Source organism: Meles meles, chromosome 3 (genome assembly GCF_922984935.1).
Source record: "Meles meles chromosome 3, mMelMel3.1 paternal haplotype, whole genome shotgun sequence".
In the NCBI taxonomy this organism is placed as follows: domain Eukaryota; kingdom Metazoa; phylum Chordata; class Mammalia; order Carnivora; family Mustelidae; genus Meles; species Meles meles.
Window position 1 is genome coordinate 4,065,769 of NC_060068.1, and position 22,828 is coordinate 4,088,596.

The 22,828-nt window shown below is 56.7% G+C and overlaps 1 protein-coding gene across 1 annotated transcript in view; it reads left to right on the top strand.

Annotated features, from left to right (window-relative positions):
* WNT3A (Wnt family member 3A) overlaps positions 1 to 22,428 on the top strand; it is a 41,226-nt gene extending 18,798 nt beyond the window's left edge. Inside the window, exons 3-4 of the mRNA XM_046000204.1 lie at positions 14,911 to 15,176; positions 20,360 to 22,428. Coding sequence (XP_045856160.1) covers positions 14,911 to 15,176; positions 20,360 to 20,839 — 746 coding nt within the window. The 3' untranslated portion in view covers positions 20,840 to 22,428. The remainder of the gene's footprint in view (positions 1 to 14,910; positions 15,177 to 20,359) is intronic.
* The last annotated feature ends 400 nt before the right edge of the window (positions 22,429 to 22,828 follow it).

The window sequence follows — 22,828 nt, forward strand, 5'->3', positions numbered from 1 at the left end:
TTCTAGGCCAGGGAGGGTGGTGTGACCAAGTGAAAATGCCTCCAAGATCTTAGAACTTGTCAGAGACACCTTTTCTTGATTCACCATTTGCTTGGTTTCTAAAAACCTTGAACTCACCTCCAGGGCTCTGACAGTTTCTGCTCCATTCTTTCCAGGTTTCTGTGGAGGAATGGGCCCTTGGAGCTCCTCATTTGGCCATTTTGCCGATGTCACTCCATACCACCTTCTCCAAACTGGCCTCAGAGGCCTTGCAGTACCACATTCTGTTAGAGGAGGCAGTTATGAAGGCCCACTTGTGTTCTAAGGTAGGGGACCTCAGGGCATACCGAGGTACCCTAGGGAGACAAAAATGAAGGATAGAACACTCACTGGTTCAGCTGTCTCTAGAATGCAGAGGAAGGGGCAAGAGATGTCTGGCAGGAAGAGACACTGGGTCCTGGGACTGGTGGTGTGCATGGAGGGGAAGACAGCTGAGGAGGGGTTTGAGAATGAAACCAAGCATTGCATGGAGAGTTGGCAGTGCCAGATTACATTTGTTCAAGTGTCTGAGGCTCCCCCATTTAAGGTGGTCATAGCCATGCCCACAGGCCATGTAGGGAAGGGAGGGGGATCACACCATGTGACCTTGACTAGTGAGTCAGTTGACTTCCTGGAGTGTCAGCGTCCCTGTCTATAAAATGGGAGAATAATTGCCACTGAGTTGACTTCACAGAGCTGCTGGTTGGGGTAATTATATGGTAGTCCCCACAAGGACAGCTGCTGCCATATGTGGGAAGAGTTAGGGTCACAGGACACTGTGGTACATCAGCTGTGTGAGGGCCTGTGTGTGTGTGTGTGTGTGAGTGTGTGTTATGGTGTTCATGAATGTGTGTGTGCATCTGTGTGGTGGGTGGGTGTACATGTGTGGTATATGCATATGTGTGCATAAGTGTATGTGAGCAAATATACACATTTATCTGCACAGGTGTATGTACACACATGTGAACACACTCGTGTGGTGTGGTTGCCATCCACATAGGTCCTCTGCTGTGCCTGTGGTGTTGTGACCTGAGGAGGCATGTCCATCAGGCCCTAGACACCCCTGAAGGCTTCCTGCTCCCCCAGGTGAGAAGAAGTGTGAGGGACTTCAGGAAGCACACAGGAGCCTGACCTACCTGAAGAGGCTGCCAAATGGGTGGTGGAGGAAGGCAGTGTTAGGCAAGGTCCGCCCCACCTGGAAGCCAGGGAAGGAAGCATGGGCTTACTTCTGGGCTCTATTCTGCCCCATGGTCTACATGTCTGTTCTCTGCCTGTTCTGTTGTACAGCTGGAAATCAGGAAGTGTGAGTCCTTCGACTTTGTTCTGATTTTTCAAGACTGTCTTCACTATCCAGGACCCCTCACCATTCTGTGTGGATTTTAGGATCAGCACATCAGTTTCTGCAAAAACAAAAGCTCGCATGTTTAGAGTGTGTTGAATGCAGATTACCTTGGGGAATATTGCCATTATGATATTAAGCCACCGAATCCATGAACATGGGGTGTCTTTCCATGTATTTAGGCTTTTTTCAATGACATTGGGCAATTTTCAGCATACAAACCTTGTACTTCATTTGCCAAATCTATTCCAAAGTATTTTACTCTTTTTTGATGCTGTTATAAGTGGAATTGTTTCTTAATGTCACTTTTGGATTGGTCATCGCTGGTGCATAGAAAAGCATGATTGGTTTCTATTGTCAAGCTCATACTCTGTAATGTTGCTGAAGGTTTATCAGTTCTGATGGATGTTCTGTGCATGCCATATGATTTTCATATCATTGGCTAACAGGACCAGTTTTCCTTCTTCCCTCCAATCTGGATACCCTTTCTTTCTTGTTCTTGCTCCTTGCCTGGCTGGAGCCTCTAGGACAATGTTGGGTGGTAGTGAGCAGAATGGGCACCCCTGATTTCCTCCTGATCTCAGGAGTGGCTTTCAGTCTTTTACCGCTGGGTATACAGTTCTTAACTTTTAAAGATCCAGGTGTCAGGATCTTCATTCATACCAATGAATACGTGACACGGGAGAATTTTGATATGATGTGACTCTCAATTCTTTGATTTTTTTCTGAGTTATATATGACAAAAATCACATAATAATCTATTATCAAAAAGTTGTAAAATCTGTCCACTCATGTCTCAGTTGGGTCTTCCTTTCACTCTGTGGAAAACAAGGAGTTGGCGATGACCTGATTTGCACAGAGCTCCATGGCCCAGTTGTTATTATCATGGCCTGGAAGCCTGTTTGTCCCTACCTGGGACAAGTGGGAGATGGTGGGTGTAGGGGTGCAGGCAGGGAGGAAGGGAGGGTGCCTTGGAACCACCCATGTTGTCCAAGGATCCTGGCCCATTTCCATGCACCCTCCCAGGATACACAGACCTGACTTGGAGAATGCTGGGGTAAGCCATCATTCCCACTGGGATGCAGCCTCACCCTCTCCCCCATATGTTCATACATTGGGCCGCATCGTCCCAGGGCCCAACTCACAACCCTCCAGGTATGCTCAGACACAATCTCCTCAGTCAGGGTAGCCTCCGAGGGCCCTTGGCCTCTGCACCCAGTCCTGCTGCTCTGCCCTTCTGCATGACCACCACCCCCTCCACAGGCACTCCCCGCCTGCCTAAAACCTCACTGATGCACACAGACTTCCCTGCCCATGCAGAGCTGCCTGCCTCTGCAGGCCGTCCTCACTGCTCCCCACAGACTCCCCACTGCCAGTCTGAAACTGGCTCAGCTCCTGCAATCCTCGTTCTCTCCATTCAGCCCCCTTCCCAGGCCCCGGAGCAGCTCCAAGTTTCCTGACTCTGTGCCCACCATCACTCTCCCAGGACAAGCACCAGGCCCTGCAGGGTGCCCTCACGTCCACTGGGGTCCCCTGTCACACACAGCAGGTGCACAGTGGGTGTGTCCAGCATGAAGGCAAGGCAGATGCAAGGGCACTGCCAAGAGTTTGCTCTGGTGCTTCAGAAGGAGGTGCCGAGCAGACAGGTGACCTTCCCAGGGGAGGTGATGCCTGAGCTGGATCTCCAAAGCTGTTCTCTTTCTTGAGAACATGTGTATGGTGCTTTCTGGGGCTGTGCCTAGTGTTTGACACACAGCAGGAGCTTGGACATAACACCTATCCAGCAAACTGCTGCTCTAGTTGCAAGTGAGGATGTTGGGGAGTGGTGCAGGGGTGAGGCCGGCACTCCTGTGTGCGGGTCTACAGGGTGCCAAGTATACCTGGTGGGGTTAGGAGGAGAGCAGAGCTCTCTGCGGGGCACAGCAGGCCCATCGGGACTTAGGGAGTGGGCACTCAGGGAGCAGACAATCCCCTGTCTTCTGGGCTATGGTCTCAGAGAGCCCCGTCCTCCCGTGCACCTCCTCATTCCTCGGAAGCCTGAGTCCTGGCCCCTCTCCTGTAAGGTGTCCACTTATACCTATGTCCTCCATGTCCCCTCCCCATGTTCCCTCCCCTACAACTCCGTGACCCGAAGGTCCACTCCTCTGTGTCCCCTCCCCCATCCACTCCCCCACGACCCCCATGTCGCCTCCCCGTATGCACACTCTTTTCTCTGCCCTCTGCTGCCTCTGCCCCTCCTGTCTGTTCTCTCTGCCCTCAGCCTTCTCCCATTTCTGCCTGGTGAAAATTGTCTCAACCCCCAGGCTCTCACCACTTGGCTTTAATGGGAAGAGAAGGGCCCCTCTCCCCCTTGCCCAGGGCTGAGAAATGGCAGAATTCATTGTGTCCCAAGGGCTGAATGGCCCTCGAGGAAGGAGCCGTCAGGTGCCCGAGAGAGAATCCATCTCCGGGAAGCCATTGTGGAGCACCCCCCACCCCCTGCTCGCCGGGCTGCGCCTGTGGTAATCAATCTGATTGGATTAGGGTCAGGGCGACCCTAATCGTGTCAGAGGTCACCCCGGCTTTGTGGCAGGGTCCACAGGGTGTCTGGCCACCCCTGCTGAGGCGGCCTCTTGAACAGAGCTTAATGCTGCCCAGCCAAGGGAGGAGAGGGGCCCAGCCGTGTGTGGATGTATGCACACGTGTGTGTGTGTGTGCGCGCGCGCACGTGCACGCATGAGAGGCTGGCTGGCCAGCATGGGGCTTGGGGCTGGCTCGTTGGGTAGGAGCTCTGGAAGCCGCTGCTGCAGAATACAGGGCTGGGTGCTAGACGTGAGTCCAGGCTGGGAGGAAAGGCCCTCTGCCCTTGCTCCAAAAGGCAGCAGGCTCATGTAACTTGCATCATGGGGCAGAAAGCATTTGAAGAATTTGGAGTGCATGGCAGCTATCTGTCCCTCCAGGCAGGCCCCCAGGCACCTGAAGGGCCTGCTTTCCCCAAGAGCCGGCCAACACCTTCTCTTGACACCCCCCCACTCCGGAGCTGAGGGGGTGGGGAAGACCCAGGGCAAGCAAGACTGGTCCCAGGGCTCCAGGCCCCAGCAGACAGGCCCACTGCCAGCCTGGAGAAGGCCCAGCCAGGATGTGCCCCTGAGGGAGCTCAGCAGCCACCGTGGCCCAGGTCCAGGCCCATGGGCTTTTGGCAGCATGTAGCCACAGGAAGAGGGAAATGGATCCATGCGGCCTCTCCCCTCAGCACCCCAGCAGGGCAGGGCACTGAGTGTAGGCCCTGGCCCCCAACTGCATTGCCCACTCCCTCAGAGCCTGGAGCCACAGGGCTGTACTCCCTCTGCTACCGTGGGGTCTCAGTGCCAGAGAGATGCTGGGCCTCTCCCTCTGCAGCAGGGAGCAGGTGTCCCTTGCAGTATGTGGAGAGGGGACTTCACTGCTGGTGCAGAGAGATGGGCTGCCCCTTGCCGGGAGTCTACTCCTGGACCTCACCCACTGGACAGCTGAGTTGGGGCCCAGTCCCGGTCCCTACTGCAGGACTCCCTGAGCCTCTGGGGCGGGGTCTGCTGGTGTCAATCAAGCTTTCAGCAGGGCTGTGCCCTCCCCCAGACGGTGGCCTTCCTTCGCAGCCCACTGCCTCTATCCTTGGTCGGTCCCCTTGAGGCCCTGCCCTGCGGAGGAGGTCACTGGGACCCGCTGCACCGGGCCCCTCCTGGAAGAGCCCCTCCCCGTGGCCGGGCTCCCGGGGTGGGGGGTGGTCTGTAGGCGCCCTGTGGGGGGGGGGGTGCGGGGGCCAGGACGGCACAGGCCGCAGGCCTCAGGGCTTGGGAGGGCGGCGAAGGGGACGCAGGCCCCGGGGGAAGCGGCGTCCCGAATCCAGGTTGCGACCCCTGACCCCCGTCCGAAAGTGTGTCGGTTCCAGGCGGCTGGGGGGGCCGGCCAGGCTCGGGCCTCCCCGCTTATCATTAACTCTGCCCGGCGGGGGGGTGTAAGGGACCAGGAGAGACCCCGGCGGCGCCCCGCGGCGCCCGGCTCGGAGCACAATGTCCCCGCGACCAGGACAAGATTAAGCGCAGGGGAGGCGCGGGGCCGCGGGCGGTTCACACGCCCTCGGGAGAGCCGCGCGCCGCCGCGTGTGAATAGCGCGCTCCCCCGCGCCGCGGGCCCCTCGGCCGCGCATACCTCCCGGTTGCTATGACTGGCGGGCCACGGCCTAATCGCCGACCAGGGGGAAGCTCATATAGAATATCGCGGGCCATTGTGGGCCTAACGCGGCGTGACAGTGCCGCACAAAGGCGGGTTCATTAGCCCCAGCGGGTGACCGGGACGCCGGCCGCGCGGTGCCAGGGGCCGCGGCCGCCGCGGGGCGCGGGCGGCATTCCGCTCCCAGGGCTCCGCCTTTGTGCGGGGCGCGGCCGGGGGTGGACCGACGCCGCCACCGCCGCCGCCCCTCCCGGACTCTGCCCGCTCTGGGGCCGCCGACGCCGGGCCCGAGCTCCGGCCGTCCTCCGGCCGCTCCGCGCGGGGGACCCCGAGGGCGGAGGGCGCGCCAGCTTGCAGAATGTTCTGGAAGAGCCTTCCCCTTCTCCCCGGCCAGCATCTGCGGGGCTCTGCGCCTGCGACAGCTTCCAGCATCTCTCGTCTTCGCCGCTGCTTCTGCAGCTGCCTCCCCCTGCCCCTCCCGGCCCGGTGGGAGTGCGCTGGGAGGCCACAGAGAGGCCGAGGCCACCCTGTCGTCGGGTCCTGTGTGGGGGGCTGCCGCGTGCTGAGAGCATCCCTAGGATGCTCTAGGCGCGGTGGGCAGGCGCGCAGAGAAGCCTGGAGGCTTGGTACCCGCAGGAGCCCGGAGCCCGGAAGGCCCATCCAGCCTTAGGCACTGCAGCTGCCACAGGAGCGTGCTCTTTGCTCAGAAAGGCTCCGGGCCGGGCCGCCAGGGCTGGCCTGTCGGACCAGGGACTCGCCCCACACGCCTTGGGGGAGGGCAGCCACAGCCCGGATGTCCAGCCAGCCTCCTTGCAAGGTGCTGGGGAAGAAGGAGCTGCAGACTGGAAACCCCTGCCCTGGCCAGGGCACTGTGGTTACCCGCAATGCCATGGAGGCCAGGGAAGGGGCTCCACAGAGGAAGTAGCGCGTGCCCCACCCCCGCCCTTGGCAGCCCTCTGAAGACCTGGGGCTGCACTGCAGTAGCCTCACTGTCCTGTAGGTCTTGCCCCAAGGTCAGCACTGCCCAGAGGTGAGACTGAGCAGGGGGTCCCAAGGCGCCTTCCAGAGGCAAGTTCAGCGGAAGGACAGTCCTTCCACAGCCACTGGTCAGCCAAGAAAAGTTCTGGTAGGCTGGACCTGCAGCTCTCAGGAGAGCTTGCCCCTTACCCAGCCCTGGGTCTAGGTCTCTGCCTCCCACCAGCCGACTAGAGACAGACCCCCAAGTCCTAAAAGCTGGTAACTGGAGGCCAGCCATCAGGTAGGGGCCAACAAATGGTCTGCAGCCACTAACAGGAAGGAGGCAATGACAGAGATCCCCCAACACAGCTCCCATGCCCCACTGATGTGGAGATTTCACTTCCCGATAATAATCACTCTATGTCCTTCTGAGGCAAGAAGGGTCAGCTCCCCCATATTAGACCCCAGGTTCCTCTGATGGGTGAAGTGTCAGAGATTCCCCATATCAACCCTCCCCCTTGTCACTCTGATGGGGGATTTATGAAAGTTCTCTATGCTACCAACCTCATACACCCATCTTAAGGAGGTTGTATCAGAGACTCTTCGCCCCCTCCCCATGCTCCCTCCTCTCTCCTGTTGGGTACCATTTGGGGGTCTCCTGAGTCTGGCCTCCATCTTGGAGGGGTGGGTCTGCCAGTCATGGTGCCCTGGGCTGTAGCAGAGCCTGGGGGTTCAGCTCAGGGTTGCATCAGAATCACCTGGGGACCTTTTGGAGAAATAGGTGTCCCTCCAAGAACAGTGGCCCCAGGGCCCAGCTTGTGTATGCAGTGATACACTGCCTGGGGTGACTGCTGGCCCCTAGCCCTCCTCTCTGCAGAGCTCCCAGAGGGGTCCACCCAGGAACTCCTTCTCTTTGATCAGTGGTCACATCCAAACCACAGCCTCCTTCCAGGATCTTCTGCTGCGAGGTCACACGTGTTTCTCAGAAAGGCCACTCCAGCACCCCCTTAGTCTCATCCTTCTCATCCAGTGTGGGACCCCACAGTCCTCCCCCAGGAGAGGAAGGGTAGGCCACCAAACATACCTGATGGAGTCTCAGGACCCCTTGTTGGAGGTGCAGGAGCATCTCCCGGACCCTGGGCTCAGCATTCACTACTGTGGTCAGCTGTGGGTCAGTCACTGACCCACTCTGAGCATGCTAGGGCTGAGGGGGCCTGCAGGACCCATGGCAGTGCTGGGCAGAGAGGAGTGCCCGTCTTCCTGTCTGGGTCAGTTCTCGCAGCAGTGATAAAGGATGCGCCAGACCCAAGGCAGAGTGACCTGTTGGTCCATGCTGAAACAGCCTCCTGGATGACCTCTCTGCAGGAGGGTCAGCACCAGAACAGAAGCTGCAGGCTTCTGTCCACTAAGAACACAGTCAGTGCTCAATTAACAGTTGCCAATTGCCAACGTCATGGTGAAATGTGAAAGATGAACTTTCTTCAACACAAAGTACCCTGGAAATATATCTTTTTGTGTGTGTTAAAGGGTTTTTTTTTCTGAAATTACGATAGTTATTTTTGTATGTCTTATTCTCCCACAAAAAAGTAAAAGTAACAACACTTGGTGATCCTAATTCAGTCCTCAAATGCTCTCTGGTACTTGACAAGCCCATGAAACTCAAATCTGGAAGCAGGAATTTGTTAAGATCCCTCTAATTTTCAAGTTCTGAAAGGAGGCAGAATTACTGCTGAAGACTATCTCATGGGTGACGCCTAAGATTCCACTAGACTAGCTGGGGTGGAATAATGTGGGGCTGCTCTCCCTGCCCTCTGCCAGACACTCCACTCTCGCTAGTCAGGATTCCCTCAGCTGTCCCAGACTTTACTCATCCACCCATCTACCATGCATCCACCCACCCACCCACCCATTCATCCATCCATCGTCCATCCACCATATATCCCCACCTACCCACCACCCACTCACCCATCCATCCATCCATCTACAGGTTCACCTATCCACCATCCATCATCCATCCATTCATCCATCCATCCATCTATTCACCCACCCATCTATCCCCCATCTGCCCATCCCCCCATCTATCCACCCATCCACACATCCATCCATTCATGTACACATTCATCTATCCACCATCCATCATCGATTGATCCATTCATCCACTCACCCATCCACTTACCATCCATCCATACATATATACATCTATCCACCCATCTAACTGTGATCCACCATCCATCCATCCATGTATCTGCCCATCCACACATCCATCCATCTACCTACCCATCCATGCCCCCACCCACCCAATCAGCCACCCAGCTAGCCAACCAGCCACTCATCCATTCATCTACCCATCTATCCATTCCAATCCTGCCCAAGTTCAGGTTGCCAAGCTTCATTGTGTATCATTATTTCCCCTACTCTATCTCTCATGAATGTCAGGCAGGTGACCTGACACAGCTCAAAACCAAGAACCTGATCCACAACAGCAGAGCCTTTCACTAGAGGCAGGATTCCCCTGGTTCACTCTCCTCCTTTCTACTACAGGGATTCTTTCCACTGGAGAGTGGGTCATCCAGATTCTCCTTAATTAACAATTGGATGGGTAGTTCCTTCAACTTTTGAAAACCGGAATTGTTAGAAATTCCATCAGATAGAGCAGCAATCCATTGTCTTGCAGATTTCTTACCTAGGTTCTTGAGAATGGATACTTTACATCTTACCCACCTTATATTCCTAGTTCTGAGCCTAGACTCTCAGATCCTGGATGGAAGGATGGATGGATGGATGGTGGGTGGGTGGATGGATAGATGGGTGGGTGGATAAATGGATCATGGATGGATGGATGGGTGGAAGGATGGATGGATGAATGGGTGGAAGAATGGATAGATGGTAGGTGGATGGATGATGGATGGATGGATGGTGGATGGATGGATGGATGGGTGGAAGGGTGAATGGATGGTTGGTGGATGGGTGTGGGTGGATGGATGGATGAATGGGTGGAAGGGTGGATGGATGGTGGGTGGATGATGGATGGATGGTGGGTGGATGGATGATGGATGGATAGATGGATCGAAGGGTGGATGAATGAATGATGGATGGAGGGATGGTTTGATGGATGAATGAATGGTTAGTGGGTGGATAAATGGATAGTGGATGGATGGATGGGTGGATGGATGGTGGATGGATAAATGAATGGTGGATAAAAAAATGAATGGATGGACAAATGGATGGATGGTTTGATGGATGGATTAATAGATAGTGGGTGGATAAATGGATGGTGGATGGATGGATGGATGGATGGTCGGTAGATGGTGGATGGTGAATAGGTAAATGGAAGGTGGATGGACAAATTAATGGTGGATTGTTGGACAGATGGATGGATGGGTGCATGCATGGATGGGTGCATGGGGAGATGGTGGATGGATAGACGATAGATGGTAGATGGATAGATCGTTGGTGGATGGTTGGAAGGAAAGATAAATGGAAAGATTGTAGATGAATGGAAGGAGAGATAGATCATTAATACTTTGCAGGATCTCAATAAATAATTGGTAATGAAACCATGTCAAGTTTCTGGCAAAGACGGCCCTCCCCAAGGAGGATGCTTACCTCACAGAACGACTTTGTCACCCAATTCCCTTTCTTCTTTCTTTTCCCAACCCCGACCTCAATTATGAAATTGTGACAGTCATTTTCCATGTGTCTTATCCTCTCAGAGAAAAGTGACAACCTTGGCAGTTCTAGTTCAGTCCTCCAATGGTCTCAGTTACTTGACCAGCCTGTGACATCCAAGTCTGGAGACAAGATCGGTCTAGTTCTGGAGTGCAGAGACCCAGGGAGACAAAGCCCATCTCACAGTATGAAGACGTGTCCTGGAGCCAGCAGGGCAGTCCTGAGCAGCTCCAAGGGCTCTGGCCGACTCTATCCCAGGCACCCAAGTGCTCTCATCCTCTCTTGACATGCTGGAGTCCGTTGCCATGACCACAACGGGTGTTTCCAATCTCATTTCAAAGACGTGATTCCCTTCCCACGGTGTCAGGGCTCCTCTCCCACTCCCTGGCTGCCTCTGTTGCGTAAACTGAAGCAGAAACCTCTGACAAAGCTGGTGTCGGTGGCTAAGAACTTTGCTGTGACTGGGGCAGCTGCCAGGGCTCCAGACCCTGGTCTGAGTCCCCACTGTACCTTCCCCATCCACGGCCTCAGGGGAGCCCTGTCCCACCTCCTCCGAAGCCTGAGGCTGCCCCAGCCAGTCTGATCATAACCTTCTTATCTCAACCCTCTGTGAAAATCCCATAAAAGCCATGGGTTCTCTACCCAAGCATGTGCACGTGCATGCACGCACACACACACACACAAAACCCACAAGTGTTCTAGCGTGCCCTGTGATTCCTGCTCATAGGAAGGGCTGCCAGAGACCCTACATCAGAGGCCCCAGTACTGTGGGGCATCACCTGGACACACCGGGGTCTTCCTCCTGCGTGACCCCAGCATGTATTTCCATGTTGTGTTGTGCAACAACTGTAGACATATAGAAACATCGCGGGCACGGTGCCCAGAGTCCATCTCCCCTCCCCCCCCCCACCCCCCCACCCCCAGGGCTGACAAGCCCCAGATGCAGCCACATCCGTCAGAACAAAGTTCTGCCAGTGTGAACTCTGGACTTTACCCAGATTCACCCATCTTACCACCTGTCTGGGATCCCGTCCTAGGTCCGCCTGGCCCTTGCCTCTCATGCCTTCGAGACTAGGAGGAGCTTGGTCAGGCTTTTTGGGTTGGCCTGATGTTTCCTGACTCTTTGGTGGAGGGCCTCCATGGGTGTCCCTGGAGCATCTGCTCAAGGCCACTTGGTGTCCACCGCCTTCCCCCTGGGGTGTCCACAGCCCTGACCCCTCCAGCAAGATGGGGCAGGCCAGGCGTCCGCCACGCCAGGAAGCAGCATTCCCAACCTGTGTGGAGGCTGTGCGCTCCACTGAAACAGACTTCCTTTGCCAGAACAAACTGCCGCACACTTTCCTGGCCATGGGTCCTGGGGCCTCTCCTCAGAGGGTTCTTTTCCTTTGGAGCAAGGTAAAGACAGGCGACAAGGTGTCCTCAGCCTTTGGGACTCCGTGTCTGAGGAGCCCTTTCCTCTCTGGGCAGAAGGGGAAATGGAGGCCTGAGGGGGAGGGAGGCCTGGGCAGGGTCACACAGCCAGCTGGTGACAGAGCAGGGCAGGGCCAAGTTCTGCTTCCTCCAATTTCAAGGGGTCCCTCCCCACTCCACCCCAAGCACGCCCTTCCCCTCGAGTGTGTCTAGCGGCCTGGCTTGTCTGCCTGAGGCTGATAAGCAGCCAAGCCCTTGTTCGGGGAAGGGGCAAGGCCCCAGGCTCGCGGGCTCTCCCCTTATCTCAGAGGAGGGAAAGCGGGCAGAGGCAGAGGCAGCCTCCTCCAGCTGGAGTGCTTCTGGCCCCCTGGGCTGGGATCAGGCACTCAGGGCCTGGAGAAGGGCCATCAGGGGCCCCAGCCAGCTGGGCGCAGCCCGAGGGCTCAGGGAGAAAGGCACCGGTGTGGGTACTGGGTTCCAGCCGTGCCCAGGACATGCCAGCCTGCCCCAGGAGACTGCAGGGCCCTGCGTGGGGTGCAGGGGAGGCTGTAGGCCGGGACTCTGGCAGGGTGAGCAAGCAAGGCGCCAAGCCCACCCGGAAGGGAACATTCTCTTGGGAAGACAAAATAAAGGCAAGGCTCTGCTGGAGGGAGGGACAGAAGGACAAGGTGTCCGTGTTCAGGGCACACGGGCATTTATTCATGGAGGTCTTAGACCATGCCTGCCTGAGAACTGACAGGTTGTGTGGCAGAAGCAAAGTGAGGCAAGGGAGTCCAGCATCTGGGGGAATGGCTGCCTGGCTGGCCTCTGAGAAAGGGGGTAGTGAAGGGTACTGAGTGGGGAGGGGTGGAGGGCCAGCCCCATGGACTCAGATCCCGCAGATCCTCCGTCCCAGCCCAGGGCCCCTGGAAATGAAAGATGAACAAGACACAGTCCCCGCTTCAGCAAGCTTCCAGGCCGGGGAGAGGACAAATCGGGAGTGGACAGAGGCAAGAACTCCCCGGGCCAGGCACTGACCGCACCCAGATGCCATGACCTGGACCCCAGCCTGAGGAGCAGACAGGGGACATGGCAGGTGCACATGAACAGAGGAGCAGCTGGAAATTGCCTAAGGGGAAGACGGGGGCTGAGTGTGGCTGGAGGCCAGGGAGCAGCTGCCAGAGCTGGGAGGGCAGCAGGTGGGACAGGCCTGTGTGCAGGTCAAGCAAGGACATAACCCCAAGAACTCAGAGGGGACCAGGCAGGGCTAGGTGGTCATGAAGCAAAGGGCTGTGCCCTCAGCCTGTGTGTACACATACCTGTGCACGCATGTTTGCACCCATGCACCTGCCTGTGTGTGGGTGTGTTGGTGTGTGCATGTGTATTTGTGAGTATGTGTGTGCTTGCAGACATGTGGGTGGGGGAAGCTGCAGGCTGGGGCTCTGGGTTCCCTCCAGGAGCCTCTGATGGTGCAGGGACAGATGCTGAGGGCTGGACTCAGGGAAGGCCTGAGGGGAGCGGGGGTGGTGGGGAGAGGCACGGGATGGTAAATGTGTGCTTTTCCCTGACAGGTGTGTCAGGTGTTGAGTGAGTCTGAGTGTGTACATGCTGCTGTCTGGAGCCCGTCTTGCTACTCCCCTCCCTCTACCTGCCTGGGCTTTGGGGCTCGCAAGCTTGAGGAGGCGTGGGGAGGAGCCCACAGCCGCAGCTCACGGCCTCTCCTCCCTCTCCAGGAGGAAGCCCACCCACTCATCCCCCGTCCCCAAACAGAAGTTCTCGGGCACGGATGTGGATGGGGAGGCAGCTGCACCCCGTGTTGGGAGGCACTGGGAGCCCCAGCACTGTCCCAGCTGCTGCCCAGGAGGAATCTGGGGACATGCAGGTCACCCACCCCATGCCCAGCATGGAAGACTTGTACAGACCCACAGGTGCAGCGCACTCACAGAGTCTGAGGAGGCCTGGGTCCAGCCTCTGCAGAGCCCCCACATGCCCTGTGCTTCCACGCCTCCCTCAACGCCCCCCACATGCCTCTGTCCACTCCTGGCCCACCTCACTAGTTCTTTCCCAAGCTCCAGCCCTTCTCCATGGCTCTTCTGCAAAACCATTTCCCCAGCCTCAGTTTCCCCCCTGCCTCTGGGGGCCTGGGCAGCCTCCAGACCAGCCCCTGGGGTCTGCAGGAGCCTGGATGCTGAGGCCCTCAGCATTTCCAGGACCGGGTGCGGGGGGCCGGTACAGGGCACTGAGTGCTGTGGAGGCCACCGGTCTGGAACAGGTCCCAGAAGAGGTGACCCTTCCTGGAGCTAGGGGTGGAGAAGAGGAAGGTGTGCAGGCAGAACGAGAGATGCAGTGCACAGTGTGTGGGCCAGAGCTGCCACGAACAGGCCATTAGGCTGCCAGATGCTTCAGGCTTGGACGTTGGGTCAGGGGCTCTCCACTCTGCACTGCTGGGGTCCAAGGAGGAGGTTTACTGGTTGTATCTGCCATGCTTTGTATTCTGTCCCTGCTGGGCCGAATTCCAGTTTCCCTTTGGCAGTGCGCTACTGCTGACCCAAGATGCTCAGTTCCCGGTGCACAACGCAAGGGTCTGGTACATGTGGGCACTGCACAATGGTCACCCGGTCTGGCTGATATCCATCCCCCCGCAGGGTTCCCATTGCCGGTCTAGGGATGGGAGTTCCAAAGCCCCGTTCTCTCAGCAGCTTCCAAGCACATGAGACAGATGTGTTAACAGAGGTCCCCAGAAGTCCCCCCGACTGGGGGGCTGCACATCACATCCCCAGGACGGACTTTTTTCAGGCCACGGATCTCTACCCGTTGACCTGCGGAGGGATGTTTTGAAGCCTCCCGACTAGGGCTCTTACCAATAAAGTGGTTGTGCCATTTGCTTCCTGGGCCCCGCAAGCACCTGGGTGTCCTCTGGGGTACATACCTAGCTGCATGGCCTGGCCACAGGGGAGACGTCTGTTTGTAAGAGGAGGTCACACACCGTCAAAGGCGCAGCCCCAATCCCTTTGCACCCAGCAGTGCTCAGGGCTCAGATCCTGCACGTCCTGGCCAGCACTGGCTGGAGGTAGCCTGCGGATGGCTGGGGTCTCAGGGAGCGCAGTCCAGCACTGCTCCTAGACTCCTGGGCTGGCTGGCCCCCAGGTACTTTCTCCTGATACTCGCCCTCCTTCACGGGTGTTCTGTGCCAGGGGCAGCCCTACTTGGCCACTTGGTGACTGTGAGTCCAGGATGCATGCCCACCCCGGGGTCCCAGGCCCAGCCCAGCAAGGGGCCGTAATGCCCCGGGCCAGGCTCCAGCACCCAGCCCCTGCCGGGCCTGCCAACCCAGTCGCCTCTCTCCACAGCCACGCGGGAGTCTGCCTTTGTGCACGCCATTGCCTCTGCCGGCGTGGCCTTCGCTGTGACGCGCTCGTGCGCTGAGGGCTCGGCGGCCATCTGTGGCTGCAGCAGCCGGCACCAGGGCTCACCGGGCGAGGGCTGGAAGTGGGGCGGCTGCAGCGAGGACATCGAATTTGGCGGCATGGTGTCTCGGGAGTTTGCCGATGCGCGGGAGAACCGGCCAGACGCCCGCTCCGCGATGAACCGCCACAACAACGAGGCCGGCCGCCAGGTACATTAGCAGCTCCTGGCGGGTTCTGGGGGTGTGTGGAGTGCGGCATTGTCCTGGGGCTCCTGGTCTGCATGTTCTGGGGCGCAGAGGGGTCATCCCTCTGGGCCCTGTGCATCCTGCAGGGGCACAGACACAATGGGGTCTGGGGTGCACCCTCTGACCACATTCCTGAGGGTCCTGGGGAAGCAGAAGCTCTCTGAGCTGGACATGTGCCCTGGTCCCCTGAAGGGAGGGCTGTCAGTGGTGGCCAGGCTGGGGAGCTGCTCCCCTGTGCCAGGGCTGTCTGAAGTGGCCCAGTCCAGCTGCTGCACCAGGGTCAAGGGTAGTCCTACAGGGTGACAGGGTGCTGGGCTCAAGGCCTGCCCTGCAGGAGTGCCTGCATATCCTGGGAGAAAGACAGCGAGGCCCATATGGCACTGCGTGGGACATTCTGTGATAAGGAAGGGCACACACAAAGTGACGTGGGCACCTCAGAGGGACCCCACCCCAGGCTGGCATCTCAAGAAAAAGCCTTCTGCTGGCAGTGGTGCTGAAAACAGTGCATGCAAAGGAACACAGTTCTCTAGGTGGAGGGAAGCCAGGACCCTTGGGCAGCCCCAGTGCTTGCCTGTGAGTGAGGTCATCTGGTAGAACAGCAAGAGGAGAGCAGAGGAAGAAGAAACACGGGGCCCAGCGTGTTTCGGAAGGTCACGGGGAGCCGATGGAGCCCAGAGGGCCCCAGCAGATTCATCAGTACAACGATAGGGCTGGCCTTAGAACCTGGGACTGCAGGGCACTGAGATGTTTGACGGCCAGTGCCAAAGACGATGTGACTGACTCATCTTTCCGTCAGAGACAGGACAAATACAGGACGCAATGCGGGAAGTGTCCTATTAAAAGCATGGGCTGCCCGTCACCTGACTTATCCCAGGGACGTCAGTGCAGTGCTGACAAGAAATAGGGTCTTCAGTGAAGGTGCTGGCCCATTGGATCACTGTGTGGGGGAAGGAAAGAAAAACCAACCTTGACCCCTACCTCACCCCATATATAAGGTCAATTATGAAACCAGGTGGCAAAGGTAAAGCCAACAAAGAAACATGGTAGGAAGAAAGCATTAGGGAACATTTCTGTGACCTTGGAGTCGACAACGGTCTCCCAAACAGGACCAAAAATCTCTCAGAAGGAAAGAAACATGTAGCAATAATGTGGACCGCATGAAAGTAAAGAACGTGGGTTCATGAAAGGATGTGTATAAGGGTGTCAGAGGCTGAACAGGGGACTCCATGCAGCTGGAAGAGGACACGATGGGAGTTTCTGGGGAGCAGGTATTCAATGGCTGGCAATTGGTGAACTTTTGCCCGGTTTTGCACTTACAGCATATATACTAACCCTAACCCTAACTCTCCCAGAGCCAATGGGCCCACCAAGAGTGCTATCTTTAGGAAACCGTGCCTCAGTTCAGGCTGGGACCCTGAGAAGTAAAGGAAAACCAGAAGGAGACCAGCCCTTGCTCACATGTGCAGGCTCGAAAAATCTCAGGATCTGAGAGCAGATTATGGTGATCCCAAATTGCTGGTTTTCCCACACACCTGGAAAAGGCAGGCAAATCCTCTTTGGAGGAGGATCGCCTTTTTCAAGTCAGAAATATGTTTCTACAACTAATTTCTCAAACACAGCATTCAGCACATAATCAAGAAGGATAGCCTGTCACATGAACTGGTGACACAATGAGTGATCATTGGCAAAACCCACAGGGACAAGTCTGCAGGGACTCCAGATACTGGAATTCGAGCAGCAGATTGTAAACAAAGAAATATGCTTCCTTAAGTTTACAAAGCCAAACTGTAAGTCTGAATGTCTCAGCAGGGAACCAGAAACTGAGTCATAGAACATACTTGGGAAAGAATCACATGGCCATTGTAGGACTGAAGGGGCTATGACGAATCCCAAAACAGAAGCATCCCTCTGCACCCCTGGAACTCAACTAAAATGACAGCGAATGAATGTTACAACACATAAGAACACAATTACACCTGACAATGGAAACCAGGGGCTAACGTGGCAGCAAAGGTTTTCAGACTAAGAAACTAATCCATGAATACTTGGGTCTTAGAAGAAAGTAGAACCTTAAACCAGTAGAGGAGAACTCTGAGAACAAACCCTGGACTTACTAGTATCAGGTATCTTGAAAATCAGAGATCAATAATGGGGCTAAACATGGGAAGATGGGCTGATAATCCACTTTAAAAGCAGTTTATAACCCACCAGATCTTCTGTCCAACTCCTTGCAACCAGGCAAAGTCCCTACACTTTACCATGGTGGAAGTCTGGAGGTCTGTTCTCCAGGAAGGGCAAAGCACAGTGTGTCTGGACCGAGGGACACCAAGGACAGCCTGGAGAAGGTAAGGTTTCCCAAGAGAAAGTTGTCTCCATCTACACACATCTTTCTCTTCCTAGTCTCTGTATTCCACAGTGAATCTTGATGACCCTCTCCCCTGGGGATTGGACCAACCCAAGAAGAGACTCAAACGTACTGACCTGGGGTTCCCCCATGAAGTAATGGGGCCAGGTCACTCTACAATGAGAGCCCATGCTGATAAGCCCCCACCAAGTACATGAGCCCCCAACAGGATGTGTAGCATTCTCCTTTTAAATATGAGCAGCCAGCCAAGAATCCCAGGACATCTGAGGAAAGCCGCTCACAACCACAAAGGTGAAGACCAAAACAAATGAAAACAGAACTTGTGAGGAAGAGACACTGTAAGGAGAGATGAAAACTTCAAATACTGCCACTATTCCAGGTGCCTGGCTGGCTCAGCTGTACAGTGTGTGACTCAGGGTCATGAGTTTGAGCTTCACACTGGGCACAGAGATTACTTAAATATTTTTTAAATGATTGAAAAAAGGCAAAGAAAATAAAAACTGCCACTATCCCTGGAGAGATAAAATACTCTTTCCATAAAAATGAAATAGGGTGTTAAATTAAAAGAAAATGTTATTAAGAGAAAAAAAGCTGCTGTATATAAAAGTAGAATAGCAGAAACCAAACTCCCCACACAAAAGTTGGCAGATACTTGAGACACACTTCCATGGAACAGAAGGAAAAAGACAACGAGATGGAAAACAGGAAAAGAATGGAGAACAAGGAGGATCTGTCCAAGAGGGAAAATGATGAACATGAAGAAGAGAATGTTGGCGAAGAAGGCAGGAACATTCCTAGGACTGAGGATCACAAGTTTCAGACCAAATAGACCCAGTAAGTGACCCTGGCATGTGAGAGAAGAGACCCATATCAAGACCTATCACACCCTGAAATTCACAGGGAAGCCCTCCATGCTGTGGGTTTCATGGAAAGGATCAGGAATCAAAGTGGCATCCAAGCTCCCAAGAATAGCAATGGAGGCTGGAAGAAAGATGGAGCAGGTGCTTCCAGAGTCCTAAAGAAAATAAGATTTTCAGCCAAGAATTTTATACCCAGCTCAACCATCTTGTCCACTTTTTACGTAGAAAAGATGTGTTTTCAGGCATGCATATTTCACAAAATCTAATAGAGAGCCTCTGAAAAAGATGTCTCCAAGAAGCTGAAATCGCAGAATATGCCGCATGTTTGAACATCTCAAAGAGGATATTCAGACGATTTAGGGAGGGTTTGAGTCAGAATCTGTAATAAGTATGTAAAAAACAGCAACAATAAAATTCTGTAGAAAAAGGAAAGGAATCCTACCCTGTCATGGGGTTTGGCTGGGTATGACTTTAACACAGTCCCAATACTGCCAGTCCTGGATATCGCTCTAGCTGGATTATGCTTCCACTTTAGGGTTGAGGGGGCTGGGCAGGTGTGTGCTGGAGCGGTGGGCTGATGGTGAGGAGCTGACTTCCCACCCTCCATGGTGAGAAGGGACACATTACTGGAGTCCCCAGTGCTCAAGAAGCATCCAGACAAACATTCCGTTCGATGTGCAAGAGGCACAGTGTTGCCTTGGCTGGTCAGGAGGGTGCTGTGTGCAAGTGGGTGTGGGAGCGAGTCTCAGGGACTCTTGGACTCCTCAGGGTATTAGCATATGTAATTTTGATAAAAGTCAACCTGAAGACACTGAAGAGGTCTGTCCTCTGGAGAAGAGAACATGGAGATGAGATGGAAATGAACTGGGGGAAGGGATGCCAGATAGTACTGACGCCTAGAAAGGGCCAGCATGAGAGGGACGCATAAAAGAAACAGAAGAGAGGCAGCATCTGGATGTAGAGCCCACTGTACACCGGCCAACAGGAGTATAATGGGACTCACGCACACAGCTATACACTTCCCCATAGCCACAATGAAGAAGGAATCGTGTGGCATTAGCTTTAACATTAAATTTTATCAAGGCGGATCTACCAACCAACACGGTATCGTTGCAGTAATGATCACCATCACTATTAAGCTGGTGAAGGAGGTAGTTTATATCCTCTTGCCTGAGGATCTCCAGGGCTCGTGGGTGGCAGGCATCCACCACAGTGGTCTAAGCAACACTGGACAGGTAGGTTTGAGTTACACGCCCCTTCTTCCCCAACCCACCCCTTCCCTCAAACAGAGAAGGGAAAAACTGTATTCCTCAGCCAGGGCCCCAGAGTCCCCCAGCCTCGTCCCTCCACACTACCTCCCTCCTCTTGGAATTCCCGTCCAGCCGCATAAACCCAGCTTCCCAGACCCTGAAGGTGGGCTGCTCAAGCCACACCCATTAGTCATGTTCAGGTACAGGTCAGCCCCTGGCCTTGCCGCCAGGTATATGTCCTCTGGGCTGTGGTGTCAGGCTCTCCTGATCAGCATTAATGTCCTCCCTCCTGCATGCCCAGACCAGACCATCAGTTACTGTCATTGTCCCTTCCTTCCTTCACGTGGTCCTACAGGCTGTAGAAATAGACCCAGCCAGGAGACAGGGGAGGCTCCCAGGCCCTGCCCTCCGGGGATCTGGGGTCGGCCAAGGTGCGGACCCACACGAGCACCTGCAGCGCAGAGAAGAGGCGGCACCGGGAACCCGCGAGAAGGGCCTTTATGGAGGAGACAGGTTGCCTTGGGCTTGCCAGGAGCACATGGGGCGGGGCGGGGGGGGGCGGTGCAGGCAGGGAGCGCACCCCTGGGGAGCGGGGTCCCTACACGGATGACGAGAGCCAGCGAGGGGGGGTGCGTGGGGCCCGCCCTGATGCCCCCCGACGCGCTCCCGCAGGCCATCGCCAGCCACATGCATCTCAAGTGCAAATGCCACGGGCTGTCGGGCAGCTGTGAGGTGAAGACCTGCTGGTGGTCGCAGCCCGACTTCCGTGCCATCGGCGACTTCCTCAAGGACAAGTACGACAGCGCCTCGGAGATGGTAGTGGAGAAGCACCGCGAGTCGCGCGGCTGGGTGGAGACACTGCGGCCGCGCTATACCTACTTCAAGGTGCCCACGGAGCGCGACCTGGTGTACTACGAGGCCTCGCCCAACTTCTGCGAGCCCAACCCCGAGACCGGCTCGTTCGGCACGCGCGACCGCACGTGCAACGTGAGCTCGCATGGCATCGACGGCTGCGACCTGCTGTGCTGCGGCCGAGGTCACAACGCGCGCACCGAGCGGCGCCGCGAGAAGTGCCACTGCGTTTTCCACTGGTGCTGCTACGTGAGCTGCCAGGAGTGCGCGCGCGTCTACGACGTGCACACCTGCAAGTAGCGCGCTGCGGGGCCGCCCGACAGCGGCGGGTGAGCAGCTGGGGTCCTGGGCGGGGCGGGGCTCCTGCCGGGATGGGGGCGCCGTCCCTAGCTAGGGTCCTGGACGCGGTAGAGGCTCCTCCGGGACAGGGACAGGGCTCCCCAGCTGCGGTCCTGGACAGGGGCAGGGCTCCTCCCGGGACAGGGGTGGGAATCCTCCCTGGACAGGGGCGACGGTCCTCCTGACAGGGGCGGAGCCCCCAAGTGGGGCACGCGGATGGGGTCAGGGTCCGCCCTGAAAGCTCTGATTTCCTTCCTGGATGGGGCAGGGCTCCTCTCTGGGGGCGGGCCTCCGGGTGGGGTTCCTGGCTGGGTGTGGGCTCCTCCCTAGTAGGGCGGGGGTGGCGGGGGGAGTACCTGTACAGGGGCCGTGTCCCTAGGCTGGTTCTGTTTTCTTCCTTGAATGGGACGGGGCTTCTCCCTGGGGGCGGGGTTCCAGGACTGGGACTCCTGGAAGGGAGGAGGGTCCCCTGTGGTAGGGCTCTGGGGTTCTACACGGGTGCGGGGATTCTGGATGGGGGGCGGGGTTCCGTGGGTGGGGCTTCCGCGTGGGGAGGGGTCATCTCTGGGGGCGGGGCTCCCAGAGGCCTTCCTCCTCCCCACCAGCACACCTGTGAGATTTCATGCCACTTGGCCTGCGCGGAGCGGAGACCCCGGCCGGCTGGCCTATCTCCTCCCAGCCCTTCCTCTGGGCCCTGTGATCCAGCCTCCAAGTCGGGTGCTCCGGGACAGTTAAGGGGTCTGGAGGCCTTTTGGCACCCCTCCGTCAGCCGGGCGTCTGCCCGAGCCGCAACCAGGAGCCCCGAGCAGGAGCCCGACCAGACAGCCGTCACCCCGCCCAGCCCCAGGAACCTGGACGGGGTTGAACCAGTCCTGCCTGGGGAAAGCACGTGGGGCCCAGTCGCAGAGGGGCCTGGACCCCGAGGCCTGGCCCTGGCCTGCTGATGTGCGCCCTAGGACCCCTGGGCCCTCTTCCTGTGGTGCAGTGCCCCCCCCCCTCCCCCGGCCCTGCCCTCGGCTTGACCAGCCCAGATCTCGACTTTGCCACTGATGGAAAGTCTCATGGCCTGGCCTGCCCTACCCCCTGCCTCGGAGGCTCACTTCGATTTGGGTTGGGTTGTTGGGGAGGGTTAGGCCGGTGAGTCCACACCCATGCTGCGGGCGAAGGCCCCTCGGTCCCCAGAGGGGTAGTCTCCCTCCCATCCCCCACCCATGGCCAGGACTGACCCCCCAGGGCCTGCTGCTGTGGCTGTGGTGTCCAGGAGCCTCTGGCTGTCGGCTCTTCTCCTTCTGACTCATCCACCCTGCCTGGGAACAGGAGGCAGAGGGACCTCCTCCGGGGGCTGCCTGGCAGAGACCTCTCCTTGCCCAGCCTCTGCCACTGTGAAATGTCCCCCAGCCCCGGCCGGAAGGCCCTCACCCAGGCAGGGGGAGCAAACAGTGCCGCACCATGACCTGCACGCCTCTGGGGACACCACCTCCCTCGGCCTGGAATTCTGCATTTGTGGTTTTAATGTTATTTCCAATGCTGCTACGGCCACCATACACTGGAGCGAGACAAACAGCTGTGTTGTTGTTTTCCTTTTCTTTCTATGAAAGAAATCATTGCAGTCATAGCTTGTGAGTTGCAAACAATGGGGGGGGGAGTAAAAAACAAAGAAGAAACTATGAAACGAGACTGGATTGTACTGGATTTTTGGCAGGGTGTTGGTGAGATGCAGGGGCTGGATGGGTGGTGGCCCTCTGGGAGGGGAGATGTCCATGGGCCAAGACAGGAGGACCCCCAGGGCCTCTCCTGTGGCCCCCAGAGGCCAGAAACCAGGGGAAGGGGGAGGGTCACCAGGGAAAGAGATGGGGTCCCCCTCGTGGCCTGGCCCAGGGTTTTCCAAGAGCCTGGCCTGGCTGGGAGGTAAGACACAGCCCCTCAACCCAAGGCTTGCCAGTGCAGACA